Genomic DNA, 15,000 nt, shown 5'->3' with positions numbered 1-15,000 from the left:
AGAATGGTGGTAGTTGTGGTGGTGGGTGGTGATGGAGGTGGGCGGGAGGACGGCTGATCTGGAGCGTGGGCGTTTTATGGGCGTGGTTTCTCCCCACCCACCGCTGTTACTCACACCCTCACCCCACCCATTCACCCCGCCCTCACCCCAGCCACTTTCGTTTCTTAAACCATCTCGGCTCTGGGTGGATGACTCAGCTTTTTTGCAACCATTTCGCCCTGGACTGGACGAGTGGTCCTCCAGGTGGCCATTTCGGTCTGGGGAGCACGATTCGGTCTCCAGGTTCGTCATTCGGTCCGGGCAGCTTAACTCGGGGCGAATCAGCAAGTGCGCCGAAGATGAACGACGCCTATTTCTAGCCGTGGGTGCGTAGGATTTTCTAGACCTTATGAGGGCTGGATAGGGCTGTTGGTTTGGGCTGGTGAGGGCTGGTAGGGGCTGCTGGGGGCTTCCGGGGTCTCGCTGGAAGGGCTGGTGTGAGCTGGAGTCCTTTGGGGAGGCCTGGAAGGGAGTAAGCTGGACTACATGCACAGGAGGAGCAGGGGAGGTTAGAGAGTGGATGGGATGGGCGAGCAGGTAAATACACTATATAAACCCAGCATAATAATAACAGGCTAATAATAATGCGCTCTTAACTACTTAGCATTCTCATCTACGTAGCGATTAACTACGTCACAACCTCACAGGCCATACACACTCACCTGCGTCACGTTCATCTCCTTACTCATATGAGGTCACAGCTACGTTAAAATAAAAACCATACAAGCGTCACACACCTACGTCGCACTGACCCCTTCACTCACTGCATCACACTCCTAGCAGTCACATTCACTCCCGACTTATAACATCACACGCCTAACAAAGTCACATTCACTCCCTACTCAACGTCACACATCTAGCAGCGTCACATTCACCCCTTCACTCATATTTCGTCACACTTAGCGAGGTCACATTCACCCCCTCAATCATAACGTCAGTCATAGCAACGTCACATTCACCAAATCACACTCTAAAAGGCTTATCACATTGGGCAAGCTTTGTTTTTATCTCGAATTAGTGCACGGTTTCTGTCTGTCAATATTGCCTATCATTATCGTGGATGTTCGTAATGCTGTGGAGTCCTAAGCGTAGAGGAGAATGTTGAAAGTAAGTGAGATGGTTAAATTTTAGTTTAAGAACATTGTTATTCAGCAAGGCCTCTCCAGTGTTTATGTTTGAAATGCAGATTTATTAGAAACAGGTAAATTAAGACGTTATTTATTGTAGATATTGCCAGCTTTCATATGACTTTACATCTGGAAGACTGTGCAGTTCTTCTCTTCCTGCAAACAAAAGTCGCCTCCTCCAGCATCTTTCTTTCTTGATCATGTCCCACGCCTTCAGTCTGCCCTGTCTGATACTTGCCTCTGCGTCACAGCACATGCTTGCCAACGTCACAGTCATCACCGTCACACTCGTAACCAGGGCATTCATCTCTGTGCGTCGTGTTCTGCTTGTCCAGGGAGGCTTCCTAGCATACTTTCCTTAACGTTTTACCTTGCATATTCACCTGCATATTATCTGTCTCTGGTATGTCTTTATATGAACACTGTGTGCCTAAATAACATAAGGCAAGATATGTACTTTACCTTATGCAGATAAAAACTGGCAAGGAAGAGGTGCTTTAGGGAGCCTTCCAAGCATGCAAGAATATGGCAATCCCACACACCTGACCCACAAACCTTTCTCACACAACTGTCACACACCTGCAGTACTGTACACACCTTCCTCACACACCTGCTCCACACCTATCACACACCTGGAATACACGCCTTCCCCACACTCTTGTCACACACCTGTCTCACACCTCCAACACACACCTGTCCCAAACACTTGCCACACGTAGCCGTATTTACAGTCTTGCCTTTACAATCATGCTAGCTAAAAATGCACAAAATAAGAGATACTGTAGATACATAGACCGATAGAAATAGATGGATAGATAGTTAGATAGATAGATAGACAGAAAGAGAGAGAGAGGGGGGGGGAATGGTAGAAGGAAGAAAGAGAGAAGAAGAAAGGAGGGGAGACAAAAGGAGGGAAGGAAGGAGGGAAAGCAGGGAAAAATACAATATATATATATATATATATATATATATATATATATATATATATATATATATGAGAGAGAGAGAGAGAGAGAGAGAGAGACCCACCTTGGCAGAACTGGATCGTGAGAAAGAGTTATAAGAGGATGTGGATGACAGTGTGGAGGTGGGACTGGCGGAGTGGTGATCGGTGTCTAGCCCTTCATCCACCTCCTCTTCCTCCTCTTTATCCTTCTCTTCTTCCCTCCACTCTCCTTCTCCACTCTTCCTCCTCCTCGTCTTCTCCTCCATAGAGTTGTTTAGGTTTACTCCATTCACCTTCACCTGTGGGGGAAGATTATTATTATTATTATTATTATTATTATTGAGACCTATTATTCGGCCTGCCAAAATTTAATAACAAAACCGTAAACGAAATTCGCGTTCATAATGGAGACATCCTTTGAATTCATTTATATATACTCTCTCTCTCTCTCTCTCTCTCTCTTTACATACATACATCCATACATGTATACGTACATACATATACACACATACCAACTAAAAATAATTCTTCTCTTGTAAGTGGAGGCGGGTACCACACACACATTCAATTTAGTGCTACCTTCAGGTGCCCAGGCTGAATGATGTTAAATGAGTTCTTGTAACCACCATTTACTACGCTGGATGGTAATCATATAATCACACGGACGCTCGATGATTAAATAGGTTAAAAGGCCCGAACTTGAGGTAGGTTATAAGGGTTTACCTCCGAGGATGGTTGGGGTTATTGCTTTATTGCTTAAGTAGTACTGCTCTGAGAAGAGCGACTACTCACTAACCATACACTTCATGACTAAGCTTAACCTCGGTCCCCAAAGATCCTGATGTAGGAGTAAATAATGGGATGACAGATAAATGATGTATACTTTGCTTATTTTGCCACATTCTCTGTGCTTCTTTATATATATATATATATATATATATATATATATATATATATATAAAACAGCTTCATTTTCTTGTTATATTGAAACTGTTACTGTTGTTAACTGCAGGTGTTACATTTTCCTCTTCCTTAGAACTGGATAAATTCTTGTTCACCTAAACTTCAAACAAATTCTCACAATTCCTCAATCTCCTCAAAAATCATTCACATCCCTGACTCTAAGTGACTTCCGTCACAGTTCTTAACCTACAGGAACTCACAGATCATTTGTACAGTCAACCACAGGGAAAAAAATATATATATATACTCTTGTAGTCCTTGTTTTGGAGATTTCAGATGGTAACACTGCTCTCAAGAGCATGTAGGAATGTTAGAAGAACGAGCATCCTGAATTGTTGCTCTTCATTAATGTTTGCCGTGAATATGTTATCCTTTTATGTGGTTATATTTCTTCTTGTGTATATTTCCTGTGGCCGTCTGTACCTCACCGGCCTCCTCCTCATCATCTTCCTTTTCCTCAATATAAAAGAATTCATCCATTTTCTATAACCTGTAGGAACTCCCCCCAAATCGCATCAACCTCGTTTTGCTTCCCCTTTTCACATTCTTCCTCGCTGTCATCTTACTTCGTCAAGGTTAAAAGCATTCCTCACCTAAGCAAAAAAATTCAAACCTTAAATGAGTTCCTCCACATTCCATAACCTTATAGATCTTCTTAGAATCATATTTACCTTTTCGTCATCATCATCATCATAATCATCGTTGTCGTCCTCCTCTCCTTCATCAAAGAGGCTAAAGAATTGTAACCTAAATTTAAAACATATTCATCTTGTTCCCCTCCTTCCACCAGAAAGGAGTTGTTATCTGTATCTAATTCAATCCCTTCACATTCCCATTTACTTAAGAAGAAATCTCATTCATTCCTGGCTCCTCTTCCCCTTCCTCCTATTCATCATCTTTCTCTTGCACGTCTTCCTAAACCTAAACGTAATCCTCCAAAGTTCCAAGTCTAAAAAGAAACTCTCAGTCATATTTGCTTTGTTTTCTACTTCCTCTTCATCCTCCTCTTCCTCACCTTCATCTTCCTTATCTTGCTCCGAAAATATGAAATAGTTTTGAGTCTAAGTCGAAAAAGAAATCCTCAACTATCCATAGATCAAAAGAACCAGCTTACTCTTACCTCATTTTCTTCCTCTTCCTCCTCATCATCCTCGTCCTCCTCCTCTTCTTCCTCGGTAAATGAGTCTAGGGAGCATGGTGAGGGAGGTCTGAAGACTGAGAGGGGTGGAGGTGCTGTCTTGAGGGCGGAGATGGACTGGTGTAGTGTTAACAGCTGCTGGAACAGGGCGTTGTCTTGTTTCATCAGTGACGCCTGGAAAAGAGAAGATAGAAAACGGTTAGAGGAAATGGTATCAAGGACGCTTGGAACGAAAGGAAGAAAACGTTTGATGAAAATGGGATATGCGACGCCCACCAAAATATATAAGTAATGGAAATTATTAAACAGATTAATAAATAAATGTGAAGTGGAAAACAGTATGTCAGGCTAAACATATAAGAAAGCCAGCAACAGAAGACAAGAAAATTGTTAGGGGAAAGGGTATGAATAATGCCAGCAGATTAAATAAACAGGTCATTATCATCATTCCCATCCATCTTCCCATCTAAAATTATTTGAGGCCCTTGAAAGGTAAAATGGAGTAATAATAATAACAACAACAACAATAATAATAATAATAATAATAATAATAATGATAATAATAATAATATTATTATTATTATTATTTAAAACAGATCTAAAGTAAGACTACTAAAATGTGAAGCAGATAGTCAAGGAATATTTTGCAAAAGAAAAAATTAAAAGAAAATGAAGTCTGCGACAGCTAAAGCGTGAGACAGGGTTGAGAAAATCCTAAAAGTGAAAGGTTAAATGGGTTTGATTATTAAATCTATAACACTTAAGAAATATGTATATATTACCAACTCCAAAATGAGAAAGTAAAAACTGTCAGGGCAAATTGAAGAGGAAAACATTGATTGTATAACTGTGCTGGAAGTCATTCAGTTTTTTGTTCATTTTAGTTCATTATCGTGCGTGTATAAGCTCGTTAATCTAGTGTCTTTGATGACTTTTTCTTTCACTTATTTATTTATTTATTTAATTTATATATTTATATATTTTTGGTATAGCAATCGTACCACTCGAGGAATTTTCTTAATTAAGGAAGGACCTGTCTGTGGTGAAGATATTAAAGAAGGCCATAGTTGACCCCTGTATAGTTCTAACAAACAGACTATCCTAAGCTGAATATCTTTTGGATATAGTGCGAACGAAAAAAAAAAAAATCATTGAAAACGTTAAGAAGTTAATTGTTGTTTATTCTACGTTGATGAGTGCATGGAGGTATGACACTGACCACTGATTCTCTCTCTCTCTCTCTCTCTCTCTCTCTCTCTCTCGTTTTTGAGTGGAGTGAGATTGGCCAAGGGAGTGCATGAAGGTGAGGTGGTTGGGAGGAGAGGGAGATGGGGAACTAAGTGGAGAGTTTAGGTGCGAGTGTGTTAGGGAGGTGATTAGGAGAAGGGGAGGCAGACCAAGAACCAGCTGGAGAGATAAATGGAAAAATGTTCGGGTAGATTGTGTAAAATGAGGTGGTTGGGAGGAGAAGGAGAGGGACACCGAGAAGGAAACCGAGAACGAGATGATGTGTGAGGTAAGATATGGCAGTATGGAAGATTGGTGGTGTGTCGTGAGAAGAGGGGGTCGTCACTGATTAGGGACATGTATGCCTCGTGGCCACCCTTCAGGATATGGCGTCAGGCACTAGTTGCGGTATATAAAAAGAGTCCCATCAGCTCCATTTATGATAGCGGAAGAAAGGATATAATGATGATGATGATGATGATGAAAATAATGATGATGAATATGTATACCGTATATCCAAGCGTGCACTAGAACCTTTGTCCCTATTGTGTACATACCATAATTAACCCATTCACGACGATAACTTCTTTCACACTTTATTATTCACCAACCAGGCGATTATTTTTTCAGCTTCGGGGGGAGGTGTCTAAGTGAAGGATGAAGGAGTAAAGGGAAACTATTTTAAGCTCCTCATTACGAAAAATGCCTCCAAAGCTGAATGTAATCTAACAGTAGCAAGTACGAAAACTTGTAGTGAGGGGGGAACCAACGAAGTGTCAAATCTTGTATACTTTCTACCACCAGACGATTATATGAAACCTTTAAGCATCACAGGGTTATGGAAGGCAAATGTCTCAACTACAGAAGACCTCTGAATGTGTAAATTAACCCGTTACCTGCTGCTCGTATTTTGCCCAGTCATCACAATTATATACCGGTACCGCGGCACCCGGAGATGGAAGTACAGTTTAGGTTCACAAACAAACGTATCATCAATTCCCAGGCTTCAGTTACATTTAGGTTCGCAGGAAGAATTAGAGACAAAAAGTTTCTGCACTCATTTTTCCTCGTCCTTCCCCCCTCCCCTCCCAAACAAAAAAAGTTTCGACGTTAACTATTTTTTCCTCTCGTAACCAGGCTTTGTCTCTGTAGAGATATTGGAAGGCTCTGCACTCTCCTTTTTCCATTCCAGGAAAACAGATAGTTGCGAGAGCGAATTATTATTATTATTATTATTATTATTATTATTATTATTATTATTTTAGTATATCGGCCCTGGGCTGAGATTCGCAAATTTGTGACCAGTTCTGTGTCGTATTTATGAATAGTTTTTGCGTGAAGGAAAAGGAAGAGAGTACAAAATCTTCATGTATTGCTATTCTTCCAAAAGAGCTGAGTTACGAGAGTGTACCGTTAGTAATATTGTGTTTGAGTGAATGGATTATGTATACATGTATTATGTATTTTTATCTATCAATCTGTCCATCAGTCAGTCATTATCTATCTATCCACCGGGTATCTGTTTCCCAAGCATATTTTCTATACTTTTAGCAATAACAGTGAACTGCAGAAGAGTTTCATATATCCTCCATGACATACTAACATGGCAACTATTTCCTTTAATTAATTTTAGGTTGTAACCGGAAACACTTTCAGACACTCATTTGATGTAATGACCGCCGCCGCTCCCAAGTTTTCCCGCCAATTCCGTTAGAGCGTCACCAGGGCAGGTTGCTCATTACTGCTCACCTTCCCGACCGCACTCGCCCCGCCCCGCCATACCTCTTCCCCTTCCGAGTCGAATAGCAGAGGCATTTTCGCCCCCAGGAGGCATTTTTACCAGGATTATTAGCGATATAATTCGTCACGCCGCTCCGCTCTGCTCGGCTGCCTCTCGATGTTCTTTTGTTTTGCGGGAGCCCGGAGTAAGAGTTGCTCAACCGTGTTTTTCTTTTGATAAATGAAGTGGCTGTCACGTAAAATTATGAAACGCCGGGAGAACGTAAAAAAAAATCTGTTATCAATGCATTTGGCAATCTTTTACGAATTTGGGAAAGAAACGCGATTTCCGAAAATATTAATTGATGTCGAAGAAAAGCTTCCAGTGATTAAGGGTTTCTTTCTGAACGTTCGTGAGGAAATGTAGCTTATGAAAAAAAGAGAATAAAAAATAAAAAATCACAAAAGACAATGAACATAAAAATAAAAATACGAGCAAGAAACACTGGAATCCATAAGCAGAATTTTGCGGTGCGTCGGAAATTCAATTGTCTCGTGAGATATGTTTACCTCCTTGTCATTTTTCACCCTTTCACCCCCAGGACGTTAATAAAAAAAAAAAATGTATTCTCCTTGTTATCAGACGACCTTTACTCAGATGCACAAAACACCCTGGTAGTGAAGGAGATAATGAAGGATGTATCATCGGCAACTCCACTCTAGAATGCCTCTCGAGATTATGTCTTAGAGATAACAAGAAGCTGGATGTCGCCATGTTAACCTTCTTCACTACTATGGACTCACAAGGGTAATGTATCCAGGCTGAATCCATATTATCATTATTATTATTATTATTACTATTATTGTTATTATTGTTGTTTATTATCATTATTATTATTATTTTTCTTCTTCTTCTTCTTATTTGGGTGAGGAAAGTTCGAGCATTCCAAGAGTTACTAGAGGCATTTTGGGGCCCTTTTCTACTGAATTTCCCTCAGCTGAATAAAATCGTCGTGTGATACCCTGAATAAGATAACATAAAAAGGGGAAGAGTTAAAAGAGGTTAACCCTTTGGCCGCGGTATCATGTATTATGTGGCTAATGTATGACCGTTGTTTCTAGGTTAGATCACCCCAGCATAGAAACACACACACACACACACACACACACACACACACACACACAGAAATATCACATGGATAAAATCGAATGGCGGTGACGAAAACAAAGTTATTATTATTATTATTACTGTATTATTTTTGTTAATGGAGGTTTACAAACACTATTAAACGTGCTGACCTACAATTAACAACAGTGCAATTTATTTCCGCAAGCCATAGGCGATTTTATTTGCTAGAAATATTAAAAATCACTGCACCATTAGTGTCATCATTATCTCCATTATAAGCACCATAAACGAATAAAAATAAGGACCCAGTACTTAAATGAGTAAAAAATGAGAAAATGTGCAGGTGCGTAAAACAGTGATATGGCTGCTGCTGGTCTGTTAGAGTGCGTTGACTCTAATCCTTAAGCCCCTGACGACTATGACATTTTTTTTTTTTCGATACCTCCAGACGATTTTATTAAGCATTGGAAAGAGAATTTGTAATGTTGGCGTTAGAAACCGTCAGCATTAACCCCTTCACAACCTGATCTCTCCTTGTTTCCATACCATTATTGAGCCCACACTGACCAATTCTGGCCAAAAAGTCGAAAAAAATATTTCATTTTCGTGTGGCGCGATTTCCGACAATTTCGAGCCATCGCGTCGCTCGCGATTGCCAAAATTTTTGTATAGTATTTTTCTGACACTCCCTGGATTTACCCCGGACCTAATTAAACATTAATTAGGTCGATATCTATAACCGTTATCGTGAAACGCATAGACGGACACACACATACTCAGTTTGACCGTATTATTTAGATTATGTATACTGAAAGGGCAATAAAATAAATTACTGTATACAGTATATATGTATTGTAGCGGCCATGTATTACGGTTACTGAAGGGCAGCTGAGGACAAATACATACTTTCATAAAACGATAAAAATTTAAACTGTCCTTAACATAATGACAAAATAACCAAACAGGTAATCAGTAAGCACTACGACCGTGAGGAGTGAAAAAGGCATGAAGGTAAGGGTGATTAGAGTGAGTGGGGATGGCCCGCGGGAGGTGAGAACAGGCGTGATTTAGCATGACCTCATAAGACCAGTAGGACGGTTTCTCCTGCTTCACATTCGCAGAGTTTGTCTCCCATTTTATGTCTGTCCATATATATATATATATATATATATATATATATATATATATATATATATATATATATATATATATATATATATATATATATTTAACCCATTGGATCCCAGGGGTGCTGGGCGAGGCATGGCACTGGGTGGGTACTAAGCGTACCGCCCTCCGCCTATCGGCTCATAGTCGCGAAGCTCATAGGTCCCTACCCGGGGGTTCCTTACTTTATAAAGACTTGAAAAATCCCAGCTCTGTCCAATATTCCGGACACCGGGCTCCAATGGGTTAAATATATTTATATATATATATATATATATATATATATATATCTATATATATATATATATATATATATATATATATATATATATGGCTGTATCGTCCCGACTTCGGTCGGGATAGGCCGGTCCTGCAGTGGACACTCAAACGGCTGATGAAATGAGATTACATATATATATATATATATATATATATACTGTATATACGGTATATAGATGCGCGCGCGCTTGTGCGTGCGTGCGTGCGTGCGTGCGTGTGTGTGTGTGTGTGTGTGTGTGTGTGTGTGTGTGTGTGTGTGTGTGTGTGTGTGTGTGTGTGTGTGTGTGAGGTGGTGGTTGCGGCTATGTTTAGAGTTCCCGGGTTTTCTAATGTCTGGGTAGAGGAGTTCAAGGTTGTTTTGGTAAAGTATCTGAACTCCTCAAACTTTCTACGGGTGTCAGAAACGTTTGCCGGAACTGCTAGAACTCTCTGAGGTTTTTGCAAGTATTTCAAACGTCCAGGAGTTCTCGGAAAAATGTTGAAGTTTTGAACAACTGAAGGTTTCGACGGGTATCAGATACGGTGAAAGTTTTTGTTAAAATCTTTCAGAGTCTCGCAAGCTTTTTAAATTTTCAGCGTTTTTCAATTCTGTTCGTGTAAAAGATTTTAAAGGAATATATTTAAATTTTCTGGAGCTTCAACTTCACCATTCTTTTCAGTACTTCCTTATTCCATCCCATCCCGTTCTTCAACCTTATTGTGGTTCACCTACAGTCCTTCGTTCTATCTCTAGTCATCTTCCAACATTTATTTTTCCACACTGTCTTTCACTCATTAGTTCGGCAATATGTATCATTTTCATTATTTCATTTGTATATCTGTATCTGTATGTCTCTGTCTTGGTATACTGTATGTATGTATATATGTATTTACTCGTATGTATGTATGTATGTATGTACTTGCCTGTCTGTCTGTATGTATGTATGTATGTATGTATGTACTCGTATATATGTACTGTATGTATGTAGGTAGGTAGGTAATGTAATTGTATTTATTGATCTGTTGCCTGACGCCAAATTTTTGTGAGGAGTGTTCGGGGGGAAAAAAAAAAGTCCCATGCATTTTTGTCTCGGTAATGGCCCCTGCTAACACGACGGTCCACCCTTCTTCACATACTCGTATTGTACCTTTTGTCCTTCCACTACGTTCTTGGGTCCTTACTGTTGTCGCGTAAGGAAGCTTCCAAAGATCTTTCCCTAATCTTTTCTATAATAAAAAGTCGCAACTATGCTTACGGGTAAATGCGAAAATATATATATATATATATATATATATATATATATATATATATATATATATATATATATATATATATATATATATATATTCTGTTCTTGGCGTACCTCTCCATCGCTTTAGCATTTTTAATCAACGAAATTATTATTATTATTATTATTATTATTATTATTATTATTATTATTGGTGGTGGTGGTGGTGGCGGCGGCGGTGATGGTGATGGTGGTGGAGGTGGACGTGGTGGTGATAGTGGTGGTGGTAATAACAGTAATAAAACTCGACTAATATTGAATAAACCTGTATCAGTCAAAATGAGCACGGAAACTTAACTCGACAATCACGACGTTCCTGAATTATGTCAATATTTGGAGTGGCTTAGCGAGTGTGTGACTGTACTAAAAATAATAAAATTTCACAGTTCATTTGATCCAGAAATTGAAATATATACATCGATAATTTTTTGATTGTGGGAAAGATAGTGAGATTTTGTCAGGGAAAAATCAGTTCTCACTTTCCCTTGGCTGAATAGAATCAATTGGATTTAACCAGAATGGGTAAAAAATGAATAGCTTAGTTATTATTAGGTATTCAAATTCAAATAGTGAGTGTGTGTGTGTGGGTGTGTGTGTGTGTGTGAGAGAGAGAGAGAGAGAGAGAGAGAGAGAGAGAGAGAGAGAGAGAGAGAGAGAGAGAGCAGTGAGCCTTGAAGAAGCTAGTCCGTCAACCCAACCAAAACCATCACACTTCCTCTCCACCACAGTACCTACACCACACCACCACCACCACCGCAGTACCTCCACAGTGACTCCACCACACCACATCAGTACCTCTACCACACCACCACCACCATATACCTCAACCACACTACTACACAACTACGGTACCTCCACTACACAAACACAGTATTACCACAGTAACTCCACCACACCAATGGTAACAATCAATCATTTTCCTCAGTTATTGCCCGTACGCATCCTCTTACAGTGGCCCCATACTTACCAAAGTGTGTGTGTGTGTGTGTGTGTGTGTGTGTGTGTGTGTGTGTGTGTATGTATGTATGTGTCTGTGTGTTTGTGTGTGTGTTTAGGGGCTCCTCTCCGCTTACAACACTTCTAGACAGGATGGAGTCAGGATTTTCGTCTCCTCAGGTCCCTTGCAAACTCTCTCTCTCTCTCTCTCTCTCTCTCTCTCTCTCTCTCTCTCTCTCTCTCTCTCTCTCTCTCTCATTTCGACCATTGTTATAAACTTTTCGCTTTCATCCCTCCCCCATTACGGTTGTCACGCAGCACCTAGATAGCTACATAATCTCGCCTCTTCTCTGCCCAACTCCCAAATGCAAGAGTTAACCAGTTCTTTCAGTCCTTCGTGTAAGCAAGTTGCCATCTATTGAACTGTCCTCATCAGTCTGGCTTTCCCATTGTCTGTGGATCCATTTTGGGCATCCTTTTTGTTCAGCGTCATTTAGAAGAAGTTAATAGTTTTTCTGGCTCGGCCTTGGATTCTTCTTTTGTTTTTCGTTAGAATTTTGAATGAAAACAAGCATTCGGAAAATCAACTACAGCCATAAGCAGCAAAAACCCACAGCACCAATAAAATTCTAACTTCAGTAACAATGACTACTGCAACACGACTACCACTACCACAGCAGGAAGAACTATTCCAAGCAAGCACAACACCAACAACACCCATCAGCAACAGTACAGTAACAGTGACCACCACCACCACCACCACCACCACAGCAGCACCAACCATTCAGAGCAACCACACCAATAACATCAGCCACATCAATAACAGCAACCACACACCAAAAACAGCCATCAACAAAGGACCATGCTACCATCCAAAGCAACCACAACACCAACGACAACAGGAACAAGCCACAAAACAGCAGGGCAATAACAATAACGCATTATAATAGCACTACAATTCCACCTCCCTTCCCCTCGCTTTCTCTTCTCTATACACCAAGAGCGGGAACTGATACCAAGAACGGCAACTGTATCTCCTCCCAAGCTCTTTGTTCGTGATGCCGCCGCTCCCGCTCAATAGATGGCAGCACCGAGGAGATCTGGAGATGCCGCCGCTGCTCCCAGTCGATAGAGGACGGCACCGCGTATGTCTCGCATAATGATCTATATGTGTAATTGGTTTGAGTTGTCGTGTTGGTTTATGTAATGAGGTTATTATTACAGTGAGGGTTTCTTGGTTTCACTTTTATTTATTTTTTATTAAATGGGTATGGTTGAATTATATATGTCTAGGTTATGTTGGGGTGCTCTCTCTCTCTCTCTCTCTCTCTCTCTCTCTCTCTCCACACACACACACACACACACACACACACACGCACGCACGCACGCACGCACGCACGCACGCACGCACACACACACACACACACACACACACACACACACACACACACACACACACACACACACACACACACACACACACACACACACACACACACACACACACACTCTCTCTCTCTCTCTCTCGCTCGTGCAATGCCCCCCACCTTATCTCTCCCCCTTTCTCCATATCTTCCATTCTCCCTCGAGCACCTCCCCTCCATCCCCTTCCCACCTCCTACCTGCTCGCTTTCTCCTCTTTCCCGGAGCTCCAAGGAACGCACTCTGGCACCCCGCACTCACGCACCCTGCAATTACTCTAACACACTCTACAATTTCACTAACACACTCTAAGCTTATAATAACACACTACAAAATCACGCTGACACATTTTAACTTTACAGTGTCTCTCAAATTACGCTAACACTCGGACATTAACAGTTTAAAATTAATGTAACACTGGCTCTGAAACAGTTTAAAATTAGTCTCATGAACTCACTTAAGCACCACTGATTCACAAACACGACCTAAGTCACTTCCTTCTAAATGTAGGCTATGCCAACGCACTCTCATGCACTAACACAATCGAGAGCTAAACAAACACAGTAAACTTACACCGTCACTTGTAACACATCCATACACACTCCATCACGCTACTGTAAATCACTAACACATGAGTATAAATTAACCTTACATAACACATTCTAACATTATTCTTGAATATCTTTATATTACCAAGAAACACACTTCCCTCTAGCGTCACAGGATATCCTCTAAAACACTATCGTAACACTCAGAACCCTACCCTACTTTAAAACACATTCTTAAATACCATAAGGACACTCTGAAAAAAAGTTGTTCAATATACAGTCCTCCATAGTACTTTCTCTTGCCTACCATTTTGCCGATGAACAAAAAATTGCATTTTTTTTTTTTCATTCACGGGGAAGATTAGTTTCAATTTTTTGACATCGAGGAGGTTCACTCATGTGGCATTACCTGACACAGTATCAATGAGCGACCAGACCAGAAAATTTATTACGTCAGAATTAAACTTCATTGTGTACAGTCGGCAACAAAACTCCTTCCTCTTATTGTTTTTTTCTGCATAGCCTTTAACAATCAGTATAGTGAATCTGTAGCAATGGACACCGATTATTTTGTCGTCATTGTCGTTGGCTTCGGATTCACCAGACTAATTTTCAAAGTTAAAATGAGAGAAAACTAGGAGCGGCGGCAGGAATTTTGTTGTTGGATGTACGTATGACGTTTGAGTTGCGTGACCATACACCCATATCGGATCTAATACTGTACCGCACTGACTCCTTTCCTCTTTGGTTACCCTGAAAGAACTGCCTGAATTAACGCACAACAACGGCTTATCAGTAAAGGATTTATTTTTTCATAGTTATTTTATGCCTGATCCAACGCTCCAAGACAATCGTTAAGATATTCTTAGTCATTCATCTTGTCTTTTTTTTTCTTCACCCTGTCTTCCGTCTCAGTCCTAGAAGAATTTTTGTCTAGGAATCTCGATAGGACAGGACCTTGATTTTGGAGCTTTTTGTTGACTTTATCGGAACGATATTTGTATATATTTTTTTTTGTATAACAGAGATACGGTAAATTATTTTTATTTACTACATATCCCAGTGTGACCTGCGCCTTCAACTGAGTGAAAG

At 40.4% G+C, this 15,000-nt stretch overlaps 1 protein-coding gene across 1 annotated transcript in view; it reads right to left on the bottom strand.

The window, feature by feature from the left end:
* Positions 1–1,911: 1,911 nt before the first annotated feature.
* The window catches only part of LOC145393708 (uncharacterized), a 163,444-nt gene continuing 150,355 nt past the window's right edge, over positions 1,912–15,000 (bottom strand). The window contains exons 2-4 of the mRNA XM_080267755.1: positions 4,182–4,387; positions 2,196–2,331; positions 1,912–1,920 (exon numbers count right to left, since the gene is read on the bottom strand). Of these exons, the coding sequence (XP_080123881.1) occupies positions 1,912–1,920; positions 2,196–2,331; positions 4,182–4,387 (351 nt within the window). The remainder of the gene's footprint in view (positions 1,921–2,195; positions 2,332–4,181; positions 4,388–15,000) is intronic.

Source organism: Coenobita brevimanus, chromosome 25 (assembly GCF_032717465.1).
Source record: "Coenobita brevimanus isolate Jiangsu-jjx chromosome 25, ASM3271746v2, whole genome shotgun sequence".
Taxonomy (NCBI): Eukaryota; Metazoa; Arthropoda; class Malacostraca; order Decapoda; family Coenobitidae; genus Coenobita; species Coenobita brevimanus.
Note: the sequence above shows the minus strand (reverse complement) of the source record. Positions and strands in the feature narration are given on the sequence as shown.